At 42.8% G+C, this 13,721-nt stretch overlaps 1 protein-coding gene across 2 annotated transcripts in view; it reads right to left on the bottom strand.

Moving 5' to 3' along the window:
- LOC121547241 (histone acetyltransferase KAT7) overlaps positions 1-13,721 on the bottom strand; it is a 30,990-nt gene that overhangs the window by 14,471 nt on the left and 2,798 nt on the right. Inside the window, exons 2-8 of one of the 2 annotated variants that reach the window (XM_041858409.2) lie at positions 6,055-6,205; positions 3,378-3,614; positions 2,625-2,707; positions 2,416-2,496; positions 2,209-2,307; positions 1,864-1,974; positions 1,524-1,715 (exon numbers count right to left, since the gene is read on the bottom strand). In XM_041858409.2, coding sequence (XP_041714343.1) covers positions 1,524-1,715; positions 1,864-1,974; positions 2,209-2,307; positions 2,416-2,496; positions 2,625-2,707; positions 3,378-3,614; positions 6,055-6,205 — 954 coding nt within the window. Of the gene's footprint in view, positions 1-1,523; positions 1,728-1,863; positions 1,975-2,208; positions 2,308-2,415; positions 2,497-2,624; positions 2,708-3,377; positions 3,615-6,054; positions 6,206-13,721 lie in introns of both variants that reach the window. The other variant, XM_041858408.2, reaches the window with a different exon arrangement.

Below are 13,721 nucleotides of genomic sequence, written 5' to 3' on the forward strand. Positions count from 1 at the left end.
GACAGAAGAGACATTAGCCAAACGGGAGCTGTATAAATAAATATTGGCACCATGGTTAGTAAAGGTTTATGTACATGGTTTGGCAGTCAATAAATGTAATTTCTTAGGTTAACCCAGACCTCTCTCTGACCAGTTTCAACTGACATTGTCCAACATGAACTGCATTAGTTGGCTTAGCTCGTTGCTAGCTTGGTTAGCTCGTTGCTAGCTAGCTAGCTTGATGAAACAGTGCTGGCAATTTTATTTTGGCTAGCTAGCTAAATTGTACAGCCAGCTTTTTATCTAACTCGATCCTTATACAATAACCAACCCGTTGGATGAACAAATAATTTGTGAAATCACAATGTAACACAGCAGATGACATTGGGTGAGTTTAGAATTCCCAAATATATGACAAAAGTAGCTTCAATTTGATTGGCTGTTGCATGCTATTTCAATCATTAAGCATCTCATTAAGCATCTCCAATCAAAAGTTAGATCTAGAATCGGCTTCCTATTTCGCAACAAAGCCTCCTTCACTCATGCTGCCAAACATGCCCTCGTAAAACTGACTATCCTACCGATCCTTGACTTCGGCGATGTCATTTACAAAATAGCCTCCAACACTACTCAGCAAATTGGATGTAATCTATCACAGTGCCATCCGTTTTGTCACCAAAGCCCCATATACTACCCACCATTGTGACCTGTACGCTCTTGTTGGCTGGCCCTCACTACATATTCGTCACCAAACCCACTGGCTCCAGGTCATCTATAAATCACTGCAGGGCAAATCCCTGTCTTATCTTAGCTCACTGGTCACCATAGCAACACCCACCCGTAGTCTGCGCTCCAGCAGGTATATCTCACTGGTCATCCCCAAAGCCAACACCTCCTTTGGCCGCCATTCCTTCCAGTTCTCTGCTGCCAACGAACTGCAAAAATCTCTGAAGCTGGAGACTCTTATCTCCCTCACTAACTTTAAGCATCAGTTGTCAGAGCAACTTACCGATCACTGCACCTGTACACAGCCATTCTGAAATTAGCCCACCCAACTACCTCATCCCCATATTGTTATTTATTTAGCTCATTTGCACCCCAGTATCTCTATTTGCACATCATCTTTTGCACATCTATCATTCCAGTGTTAATACGAAAATTGTAACTATTTTGCACTATGGCCTATTTATTGCCTTACTACATTCGCACACACTGTATATAGATTTTCTGTTGTATTTTTGACTTTATGTTTTGTTTACCCCATATGTAACTCTGTGTTGTTGTTTTTAATCGCACTGCTTTGCTTTATCTTGGCCAGGTCGCAGTTGTAAATGAGAACTTGTTCTCAACTGGCTTACCTGGTTAAATAAAGGTGACAAAAAAATAAAAAAAAATAATAATAACGCATTTGAGTTGTTTTGTGTATCAGCAAAGTGGCTTGAGAGGATGTCACTCGTAACCTGCAACTGCAACTAAAATTACGTGAAAGTTGCTTTGTGTAACCCCAGCCTAAGAGGTGATAAGCCTGGTCTTCATTATCTTACCATGTGTCGTCTCAGAATGGTCTGGCTCTTCATGTACTTGAGGCAGAACTCGCAGACGTAGAGGCGTCCCAGGCGGGCGTACTCCTCAGGGTAGGGCGAGTGGTACCAGGTGTCCAGCTCGTAGCGGCCGAACAGGATAGTCTTGATCATGTTGCTGCCCTCCGTGATCTGGCCCTGGATCCGCAGCTTCTCCTGTGGTGTTTTCAATAAGTGCGAAACAAGAGAGGTGAAATATGAAATTCTTCTAAACAACCAAGATTACCTTATCTACAATACAATCTATATCACTATTGGTTTATTATGAATGAAGTAAGTAGGTGCACTGAGGTTTTTCTCTTACCAGATCTTCAGATGCACGTGCCTGGGCTTTTCTGAAGAGCTCCAGGTCATATTCACTAGTGATGTTCTCCAGAAGAGGTTCTCTGGTGTTGCCGTGGCTCTGTCGATGCTCCTGTGGACGAGATGGAGAAATAAAACGGTTGGGTGATGGAGTGCTGATTGTGTCAATAAACAAAGTCTACATGACAACATCACAAAATACCAATGACTTTAAAGGGCTTCAAAAGTCTAAGTAAATACTTATGAAAAAACTACTTTTGAAATACGTTTAAAATTCTAAGATACCAAAATGTAAGATCTCCATAGCAAACATAATTGTCCCTCTAGTCATTTGAATATGTCTCACCATGTATTTCTCCTTCTGCTCCTTAGACTGCCCAGAGTTCCTGCCCTTCCTCATTTCCGTCACCTGCTCTTTGTATCTTGTCTGTCTTGACGTGGGCGTCTGGTGGACACAACAGGATTTCATTGTGATTTTAGCTTTTTTCCCCCCTTCCAACATGATAAAATGTATCACCTTAAAAAGTATCAAGATTAATTTGATTAATTTGACCTGGTGTCGTGTGGCGTGTCTGTTGCTGTCCTCCTGCACCTTTGTCTCTTCTTCGTGTTTCTCGCGAGTGGTTGCTTTCACCTGTCAATAAAAAGGATTAATACATTTATTGGGGGTTTGATTCTCTGTAGCTCTCATAGTACGAGACAATGAAGTTAATGTACCTCAAAAAACACATAACCAATGGCAAATATTGTTCTGACATGTACCTTGCATTCATCAGCAGAGAGGTTGTGGTAAAGTGGGCATCCTGATACCGCAAAATGCCGTTCATGTTTCCCTGTTAGATGTCCTGTGAGAAACAAGAGAGACAGAAAAGCATTGAGTTTACAGAGAACACATTTGATTGACCAGAGATATTTCATAAAAATAATCATAGGGCCTCCCGAGTGGCGCAGCGGTTTAAGGCACTGCATCGCAGTGCTTGAGGTGTCACTACAGACCCGGGTTGAATCCAAGGCTGTGTCACAACCGGCCGTGACCGGGAGTCCCATAGGGCGGCGCACAAATGGCCCAGCGATGTCCGGTTTAGGGGTGGGTTTGGCCGGGAAGAGTTTGGCCGGGGGGGCTTTACTTGGCTCATCGTGCTCTAGCGACTCCTTGTGGCGGGCCGAGTGACTGCAGGCTGACTTCGGTCGTCAGTTGAACAGTGTTTCCTCCGACACATTGGTGCAGCTGGCTTCCGGGTTAAGCGGGTGGGTGATAAGAAGCACGGTTTGGCGGGTCATGTTTCGGAAGACGCATGACTCGACCTTCGCCTCTACTGAGCCCATTGGGGAGTTGCAGCGATGAGACAAGTTCGTAATTGGATCGCCATTGGACATCACGAAATAAGGGAGAAAATAAAAAATACAAATAATAATAACAATTAAAAAAAATAAAAATAATAATCATAACAAGATTGTTGAGCATCCACTAAAAACTAGCAGTGGTGCCACTAACCAAATGATCACTTATCTTACCCAGTGAGTTGCATCCCGGCGTGGGACACTTCATGTTAAAATTGTAGGTCTCATGGCAGCGTCGGCGCTTGGGCCGGTGGGAGAGGTCCTTGTCGGAGTCTCTGAGGGCAGGGTCTTTGGCCAGGCTCTCATCGTGGGAGGCATTGGGGCTGGAGATGTCCAGCTCAGACTCAGACGATGGGGCGTTGCCTGTAGGCGTCAACGGTGGAGACTCATCTTGCTTCACATCTGGTGTGCCTACATGGACAGGTGGGAGAAACACCACAACATTTAGCTACAAGGCCAATGTATAGGGTGTCCAATAAAAGAAAATAAAAATGGGGACCAATGGATAAAACAATGTTAATTGTGTAGATACTCCTCTAAGAAAAACAATGCTCCATGTCTATCATGTTCAAACGTTATTGGAGTTTTTACCCTTGTAGGATGGCCAAAATTAGGGAGAATAATTCAATAGAGGCCAGAGAAAAAAAGTGGTCAAAAATCTGGAAAATAGCATTGCGTCAGCTAGGCTGGATTCTGTGCGAGAATTAAGGCTAACTGACAGGCTCACCGTTGAACTCGTCATCTTTCTTCTCGAATCCGGAGAACATAAAACAATATAGAGGTAAGATAGATATCGATTTTGTGACATGACATGTAGTATTTTCATATTTTAGTATACGCTTTTCATATTCATGCGAAATTCCTGTCACAAAAACAAGCGTATCTTTGTGAAATGTCAATGGAGCACTGAGCGTACCGCAATCTTTATATTTTCAAAGCCTTTTACATTTAATTCGGCTCATGTCATGTTAATTTTGCGACCCGTGGAAACAACTTTGCAGACGACCACCACAACATGTAAAATCCTCAAAAGTCGATGCGAGAATGCGGCAGAGCTCTGTCAACAGAGCTCGGTGCTTATTCTCGGATGTGTTAGGCTACGAAATCTGACATTTTGGATATAACATTAATGATATGTTAGAGAAAGACCCCACTGAACGATTCAGAACATGAAGAATCATATTTGTCTTGGTAAAATTTATTTTATAACACAAGGAAGTAACATTTCATCACCAAAGGCAGAGTTTCCGTTAGCCGGTAACAACCGGCTTTTGTCCATTAAAAATATTGATAATCTGATAAATAAAATTGGTGCCGGCCAATTGTCCGGTAGAAGAAGAAAAAAATCTATATTTCGAAATAATACTTTTTAGCCTAGTCATTGATGGAAATACCAGTCGATGTAATTTGACTGGTCATGCTTATCGGTCTAGGTTAATTTGCATAATTTAGTGGAATTAAATTGGCGCGTGTGTACAGTATATTCGATATGTAGCCTATCTTATTTATTAGATGCGTACTGCATACAGATATAGAGCCTTTGATTGGTAAATCTGTCAGACAGCGCAAGAGCTGCTGCAGCAGTATCTTTTGGTGCTTTCAAGACAACTGGGAACTCTGAAAAATACGGGGTCAAATTATGACGTCTAGAAAGAGGCCAGAGTTCCCGAGTTGGAATTCTGTGTTGGATGACCGTTCAAAACTATTTTCCCCCCAGTTGGAGCTAGTCTTTTCCCAAGTTGTCTTGAACGCAATGAAGTCAGAAGTCTGAGATTCCCGAGTTCCCAGTTGTTTTGAACGTGGCATCAAACTGCAACGGAAGGCAGGCTTCATCAGCGTGTCACACACCACTTTGCAATGAGCTGGAGGCAGTATGTATTTTGAAAACATATACTTCATTGGTTGAAACCTTAATGTTTTAATACATATTATGAGGCATGTCATACCTTGCTTCAAAGTAGCCTATTAGATCTCCACTCTTTCTAAATTTCTAACGGATATTTTCTTCTCTGTTACATGAAACAACTCGCATGTGCAGTGCCCTTTTGACAACGCTGTTTTCCCGCTAATTGCATTATGGAATGAACATTCACACATAGCCTACTGCCTTGTAGGCATTGCTGCATTTATAATGTGAAGAAATAATAGTTTATCAACATTTTAAGATAAAGGTTCTGATCTGTTGCATCAGACTCATTGGTTTTAAACAGGTGTTTTTATGTAGCCTAGGCCTGCTGGTTGTATGAATTTGGCCTCAATCGTCCCACAACTGTCCCAGAGTCTGTTTGGAATAGGCTATTTCTTTCTCAACAAGCTGACCAATAGAATAGGTAGCCTAAAAGTGTACACTATGGTAGATTGACATTGGCTAGTGATTTAGCTGTTTGTTACTTGTCTTGTTGGCTGAGGAAAAGTACATGTGGACAGTTATTCTAACATGTTGAAAGTGCACATCAAAATTCAGTAAGAAGGACCGCACATTGTTGCATCCTCGACTTACATGTTCTATTAATATGAATTACCATATTCTAAATGTGATTTCTGTCATTCTGAGCACCGTGGGTGGATGCCCTAATCAGGTTACCCACCCAATGCATATGGGTCCGGTACATCTTAAATGTCCGGTAAATAAAAAATGTGCCGGTCTAATGTCCGGCGCCACATTTTCCTAACAGAAACCCTGGTGGGTGGACACCCTACAATGTAGGATACAATAATGGAATCTTTTAGCAATTCTTAGCCCTCACAAGGTCTCCTAGACAGGTGACTGTCTCATTGTTAGCTAGCCTAAATATTTCAGTTGAAATGTAGGTTTTGATTCACACCTAAAGCATCCATCCCATGGCTTTACCTTGTGAGCTTTGGCTGAGGCGCAGAGATGCTCTTGTGAGGCGTGTTCTCTTGGGTATGTTTCCATCACTCTCTGAGCTGTTCGTCTGTTCCCGCTCAGCAGAAGAGTCTGAATCTTCAGTCCCATCAGAGCCGCTCCCCATATGCACACTCTGTGAGAGAATGAAATAAAGCAGGATTAGTAAGGGTAATGCTAGGTAGCTAGAACAGAAGATAGCTAGCTATTTTATTTATTTATTTATTTTACCTTTATTTAACTAGGCAAGTCAGTTAAGAACAAATTCTTATTTACAATGACGGCCTACACTGGCCAAACCCGGACGACGCCGTGCCAATTGTGCGCCATGATGGCTCTAACGTTAGCTATAAGTTAGCTTGCCAGAAGATACTGACCCTGCCGTTAAGCTTGTTTACACTGAGCTGCACCGAGGTCGCAATCATGGTTACATTAAGACATGGAGCCGGTGCGAGACGTAGGTCGAAAAACGTACCTCAATGCAGGGATGGGATATGCCACTGCACTCCAAATTGTACCTTTATCCACACTGATACATCGAGAAGATTGAAATACTGCTAGTTTTCCTGGAAAACTATCCTTTCTGTCCTCATGCTAGCTAGCAGTAGCCACCACAGCCATTTTGGAATGGCAGTGTCAACCAATCAGTTCCTTTGTTGCTCAACACGACGTGCCATTCCGTAATGTTTTCTGTGGCTACTGGTAGGGTGTTAAGGGACAAAATGAAACTGGGGTTCTGGTGTTATATTTTGTATTTCATGTTATAGAGAAGCTTATTAGAAAAACACAGAATACTTTATTTCATGAGGATAGGACTTACCATTGCTGAGATAACTAATTATCAAGTGATCGGAAAAGGTCAAAAAGATCGCGGACAGATTAATGTTAATCCCTAGTCAATGGCCCAAATGGCACCAAATGACCTGTCTGGATTCTTAAGTTCTACACATTTTGTCCAATATCTCAAGACAGGGTGGTCATATTGTTTACAAATTATTAAATAAAAATGCTATATTCTGCAAATTAGGCAGTACGGAATATATAATTACAGTCATTTAAGACCAATAATCAAATCAAATGTTATTTGTCACATGCGCCAAATACAACAGGTGTAGCCCTTACAGTGAAATGCTTACTTACATGCCCTTAGCCAACAATGCAGTTCAATAAATAGAGTTAAGAAAATATTTACTAAATAAACTAAAGTAAAAAATAAAAAGTTACAATAAAATAACAATAACTAGGCTGCCAGGTCTCTGACCTCCTCCCTATAGGCTGTCTCATCGTTGTCGGTAATCAGGCCTACCACTGTTGTGTTGTCAGCAAACTTAATGATGGTGTTGAAGTCGTGCTTGGCCACGCAGTTGTGGGTGAACAGGGAGTACAGGAGGGGACTAAGCACGCACCCCTGAAGGGCACCTGTGTTGAGGATCAGCGTGGCAGATGTGTTGTTGCCTACCCTTACCACCTGGGGGCGGCCCGTCAGGAAGTCCAGGATGCAGTTGCAGAGGGAGGTGTTTAGTCCCAGGGTCCTTAGCTTAGTGATGAGCTTTGTGGGCACTATGGTGTTGAACGCTGAGCTGTAGTCAATGAACAGCATTCTCACACAGGTGTTCCTTTTGTCCAGGTGGGAAAGGGCAGTGTGGAGTGCGATTGAGATTGCGTCATCTGTGGATCTGTTGGGGCGGTATGCGAATTGGAGTGGGTCTAGGGTTTCCGGGATGAAGGTGTTGATGTGAGCCATGACCAGCCTTTCAAAGCACTTCATGGCTACCGACGTGAGTGCTACGGGCGGTAGTCATTTAGGCAGGTTACCTTCGCTTTCTTGGGCACAGGGACTGTGGTGGTCTGCTAGAAACATGTAGGTATTACAGACTCGGTCAGGGAGAGGTTGAAAATGTCAGTGAAGACAATTGCCAGTTGGTCCACGCATGCTCTAAGTACACCTCCCGGTAATTTGTCTGGCCCCGCGGTCTTGTGAATGTTGACCTGTTTAAAGGTCTTGCTCACATCGGCTATGGAGAGCGTGATCACACAGTCGTCCGGAACAGCTGTGCATGTTACTTGCCTCAAAGCTCGGTGAGGATGTTGCCTGCAATCCATGGCTTCTGGTTGGAGTATGTACGTATGGTCACTGTGGGGACGACATCGTCAATGCACTTATTGATGAAGCCGGTGACTGAGGTGGTATACTCCTCAATGCCATTGGATGAATCTTGGAACATATTCCAGTCTGTGCTAGCAAAACAGTCCTGTAGCGTAGCATCCGCGTCATCTGACCACTTCCGTATTGAGCGAGTCACTGGTACTTCCTTCTTAAGTTTTTGCTCGTAAGTAGGAATCAGGAGGATAGAATTATGGTCAGATTTGCCAAATAGAGGGCGAGGGAGAGCTTTGTATGCGTCTCTGTGCGTGGAGTAAAGGTGGTCTAGAGTTTATTTTCCTCTGGTTGCACATGTGACATGCTGTTAGAAATGAGGTAGAATGGATTTAAGTTTCCCTGCATTAAAGTCCCCGGCAACTAGGAGTGCTGCCTCTGGATGAGCGTTTTCCTGTTTTCTTATGGCCTTATACAGTTCATTGAGTGCAATCTTAGTGCCAGCATCGGTTTGTGGTGGTAAATAGACAGCTACGAAAAATATAGATGAAAACTCTTGGTAAATAGTGTGGTCTACAGTTTATCATGAGGTACTCTACCTCAGACGAGCAATACCTCGAGACCTCCTTAATATTAGACATCGCGCACCAGCTGTTATTGACAAATAGACACCCCCCAACCCTCATCTTACCAGACGTAGCTGTTCTGTCCAGCCGATACACGGAAAACCCAGCCAGTTGAATATTATCCATGTCATCGTTCAGCCACGACTCCGTGAAACATAAGTTATTACAGTTTTGAATGTCCCGTTGGTAGATAGTCTCGAGCGGAGATCATCCCGTTTATTTTCCAGTGATTGCACGTTGGCCAATAGAACGGATGGTAGAGGCGGGTTACCCACTCGCCGACGAATTCTGACAAGGCACCCCGATTTCCGCTCCCTGTATTTCCGTATTTTCTTCACACGAATGACGAGGATTTGGGCCTGGTCTCAGAGAAGCAGTATATCCTTCGCGTCGGATTTAAGGTAGGCTGGTCATATAATTAACAAATTGTCATTATTTATGCAAAACTGAGTTTGTAACAATTTGTAACATTTTATGAAATTAAAATACTACTTTTTATACTACTTTATGCAAATTAGACACTTACACACACTATCCCCACACACAGCACACCCCACCAACACAGACACAGCCTTACACAGACACACACTTATCAGTAAGCCCACACACTCACACAGCAGCATCCCCACCAACACAGCCTAACACAGACGCACACTTCTCACTAAGTCTGAACTGTAACACAGAAGGCTACTAGTCTATAACTTAGCTTACTTCTGGTAAGCCTAGAACTGTGTTGGGTTACATTGTAATTACATTTTTTGGTGTTTTTGAGTTAGTTACTCTGGTGATGGGAGGATAAACTAGAGGAAATAATTAGCCTAGGCAGAGAAGAGACAGAGTGAGCTGCCCAGAAAGATAGATGGGACAAATGTTTTATTCACTGGTATTTAGCTTTGTTTTTATCGAATGTAGGGCTGTAGCAACTCAATTCTGGTAGTTTACTTGAAAGAATAAGAAAATAATCAATCACAAAATTTGCCGCTGGCACCCGGCTCGGTGCTGATGCCGCACCCGGCTCGGTGCCTCAGCAAACGGCATCAGGCACTCCCACACAGCTAGCAAATTAGCACTCGTCATGGAAATGAGGGTGGCGAAACTGAATTCTTGTGCTGAGCGATTAGTGCTTTTTGAGGTCGGTTTTCGATTTCATGTATTATTTGGGTTGAAACAATTAATAAAAATCCCATGATGGTAGTGACTGCCCATTACTGCTTATCACTTATTAACCATCATTTATTCACATTACTTTAATAAAATATTTAAGTTGTGTATATTACATTTGTTTCATTTGATGACTATTATTTCATTCCAAGTCATCTCTATAAAGCTGCTGCCTACGCTGTCTGACAAAATCCCTATTTTAGTAAATTAGGCATACTTTTATGACTGTTGAATACCAACTATTAATCACTTACAGTGGCTTGCGAAAGCATTCACCCCCCATTTGGCATTTTTCCTATTTTGTTGCCTTACAACCTGGAATTAAAATAGATTTTTTGGGGGTTTGTATCATTTGATTTACACAACACTTTGAAGATGCAAAATATTTTTGGGGGTGAAACATACAACAAATAAGACAAAAAAAAAGAAAACTTGAGCGTGCATAACTATTCACCCCCCCAAAGTCAATACTTTGTAGAGCCACCTTTTGCAGAAATTACAGCTGCAAGTCTCTTTGGGTATGTCTCTATAAGCTTGGCACATCTAGCCACTGGGATTGTTGCCCATTCTTCAAGGCAAAACTGCTCCAGCTCCTTCAAGTTGGATGGGTTCCGCTTGTGTACAGCAATCTTTAAGTCATACCACAGATTCTCAATTGGATTGAGGTCTGGGCTTTGACTAGGCCATTCCCCTTAAACCACTCGAGCGTTGCTTTAGCAGTATGCTTAGGGTCATTGTCCTGCTGGAAGGTGAACCTCCGTCCCAGTCTCAAATCTCTGGAAGACTGAAACAGGTTTCCCTCAAGAATGTTCCTGTATTCATTCCTTCAATTCTGACCAGTTTCCCAGTCCCTGCCTTTGAAAAACATGGTGTTCTCGGGGTGATGAGAGGTGTTGGATTTGCGCCAGACATAGCGTTTTCCTTGATGGCCAAAAAGCTCAATTTTAGTCTCATCTGACCAGAGTACCTTCTTCCATATGTTTGGGGAGTCTCCCACATGCCTTTTGGCGAACACCAAACGTGTTTGCTTATTTTTTTCTTTAAGCAATGGCTTTTTTCTGTCCACTCTTCCGTAAAGCCCAGCTCTGTGGAGTGTACGGCTCAAAGTGGTCCTATGGACAAATGTGCCAATCTCCGCTGTGGAGCTTTGCAGCTCCTTTAGGGTTATCTTTGGTCTCTTTGTTGCCTCTCTGATCAATGCCCTCCTTGCCTGGTCCGTGAGTTTTGGTGGGCGGCCCTCTCTTGGCAGGTTTGCTGTGGTGCCATATTCTTTCCATTTTTTTATAATGGATTTAATGGTGCTCCGTGTGATGTTCAAAGTTTCTGATCTTTTTTTATAACCCAACCCTGATCTGTACTTCTCCACAACTTTGTCCCTGACCTGTTTAGAGAGCTCCTTGGTCTTCATGGTGCCGCTTGCTTGGTGGTGTTGCAGACTCTGGGGCCTTTCAGAATAGGTGTATACAGTTGGGGGAACAAGTATTTGATACACTGCCGATTTTGCAGGTTTTCCTACTTACAAAGCATGTAGAGGTCTGTAATTGTTATCATAGTTACACTTCAACTGTGAGAGACGGAATCTAAAACAAAAATCCTGAAAATCACATTGTATGATTTTTAAGTAATTAATTTGCATTTTATTGCATGACATAAGTATTTGATCACCTACCAACCAGTAAGAATTCCGGCTCTCACAGACCTGTTAGTTGTTCTTTAAGAAGCCCTCCTGTTCTCCACTCATTACCTTTATTAACTGCACCTGTTTGAACTCATTACCTGTATAAAAGACACCTGTCCACACACTCAATCAAACAGACTCCAAACTCTCCACAATGGCCAAGACCAGAGAGCTGTGTAAGGACATCAGGGATAAAATTATAGACCTGCACAAGACTGGGATGGGCTACAGGACAAAAGGCAAGCAGCTTGGTGAGAAGGCAACAACTGTTGGTGCAATTATTAGAAAATGGAAGAAGTTCAAGATCGGTAATTCACCCTCGGTCTGGGGCTCCATGCAAGATATCACCTCGTGGGGCATCAATGATCATGAGGAAGGTGAGGGATCAGCCCAGAACTACACGGCAGGACCTGGTCAATGACCTGAAGAGAGCTGGGACCACAGTCTCAAAGAAAACCATTAGTAACACACTACGCTGTCATGGATTAAAATCCTGCAGTGCACGCAAGGTCCCCCTGCTCAAGCCAGCGCATGTCCAGGCCCGTCTGAAGTTTGCCAATGACCATCTGGATGATCCAGAGGAGGAATGGGAGAAGGTAATGTGGTCTGATGAAACAAAAATAGAGCTTTTTGGTCTAAACTCCACTCGCCGTGTTTGGAGGAAGTAGAAGGATGAGTACAACCCCAAGAACACCATCCCAACCGTGAAGCATGGAGGTGGAAACATCATTCTTTGGGGATGCTTTTCTGCAAAGGGGACAGGACGACTGCACCGTATTGAGGGGAGGATGGATGGGGCCATGTATCACGAGATCTTGGCCAACAACCTCCTTCCCTCAGTAAGAGCATTGAAGATGGGTCGTGGCTGGGTCTTCCAGCATGACAACGACCCGAAACACACAGCCAGGGCAACTATGGAGTGGCTCCGTAAGAAGCATCTCAAGGTCCTGGAGTGGCCTAGCCAGTCTCCAGACCTGAACCCAATAGAAAATCTTCGGAGGGAGCTGAAAGTCCGTATTGCCCAGCGACAGCCCCGAAACCTGAAGGATCTGGAGAAGGTCTGTATGGAGGAGTGGGCCAAAATCCCTGTTGCAGTGTGTTCAAACCTGGTCAAGACCTACAGGAAACGTATGATCTCTGTAATTGCAAACAAAGGTTTCTGCACCAAATATTAAGTTCTGTTTTTCTGATGTATCAAATACTTATGTCATGCAATAAAATGCAAATTAATTACTTTAAAATCATACAATGTGATTTTCTGGATTTTTGTTTTAGATTCCGTCTCTCACAGTTGAAGTGTACCTATGATAAAAATTACAGAACCCTACATGCTTTGTAAGTAGTAGAACCTGCAAAATTGTCAGTGTATCAAATACTTGTTCTCCCCACTGTATATACTGAGATCATGTGACAGATCATGTGACACTTAAATAAAGTCCACCTGTGTGCAACCTAACTAATTATGTGACTTCTGACGGTAATTGGTTGCACCAGATCTTATTTAGGGGCTTCATAGCAAAGGGGATGAATACAAATGCACGCACCACTTTTCCATTATTTATTTTTTAGAATTCTTTTAAATAAGTACTTTTTTTCATTTCACTTCACCAATTTGGATTATTTTGTGTATGTCCATTACATGAAATCCAAATAAAAATCCATTTAAATTACAGGTTGTAATGCAACAAAATAGGAAAAACGCCAAGGGGGGTCTCGGTCTCCTTGTCTGCTTCACAGACACCGGGCAAGTAGGGGGGAGCGCAATGGATTATGGTCATTGTAGTTAATTACCATGTTTTCTGAGCTAAACTATGTAGAATATTGACCTGCTGGAAACTACAACTCCCTACTTCATCGCACAGTTCGAGCTTGATCTGGTTTATCTCTAGAGAAACTGCACATCGAACTCACAGAAAAAAAACGAACTCAATGGAATTCAAATAATTGAACCGACGTCAATTAGTTGTTTTAAAAAACGAAAAATAAGTGAAATTTCGGTTAATCGCTCAGCACTAGTGAATTTGGACCAAACCATGACAACACACACATCAAACATAGCTATGAAGCTCTACTTTGCAACCTGCTATGT

Source organism: Coregonus clupeaformis, chromosome 31, assembly GCF_020615455.1.
Source record: "Coregonus clupeaformis isolate EN_2021a chromosome 31, ASM2061545v1, whole genome shotgun sequence".
Taxonomy (NCBI): domain Eukaryota; kingdom Metazoa; phylum Chordata; class Actinopteri; order Salmoniformes; family Salmonidae; genus Coregonus; species Coregonus clupeaformis.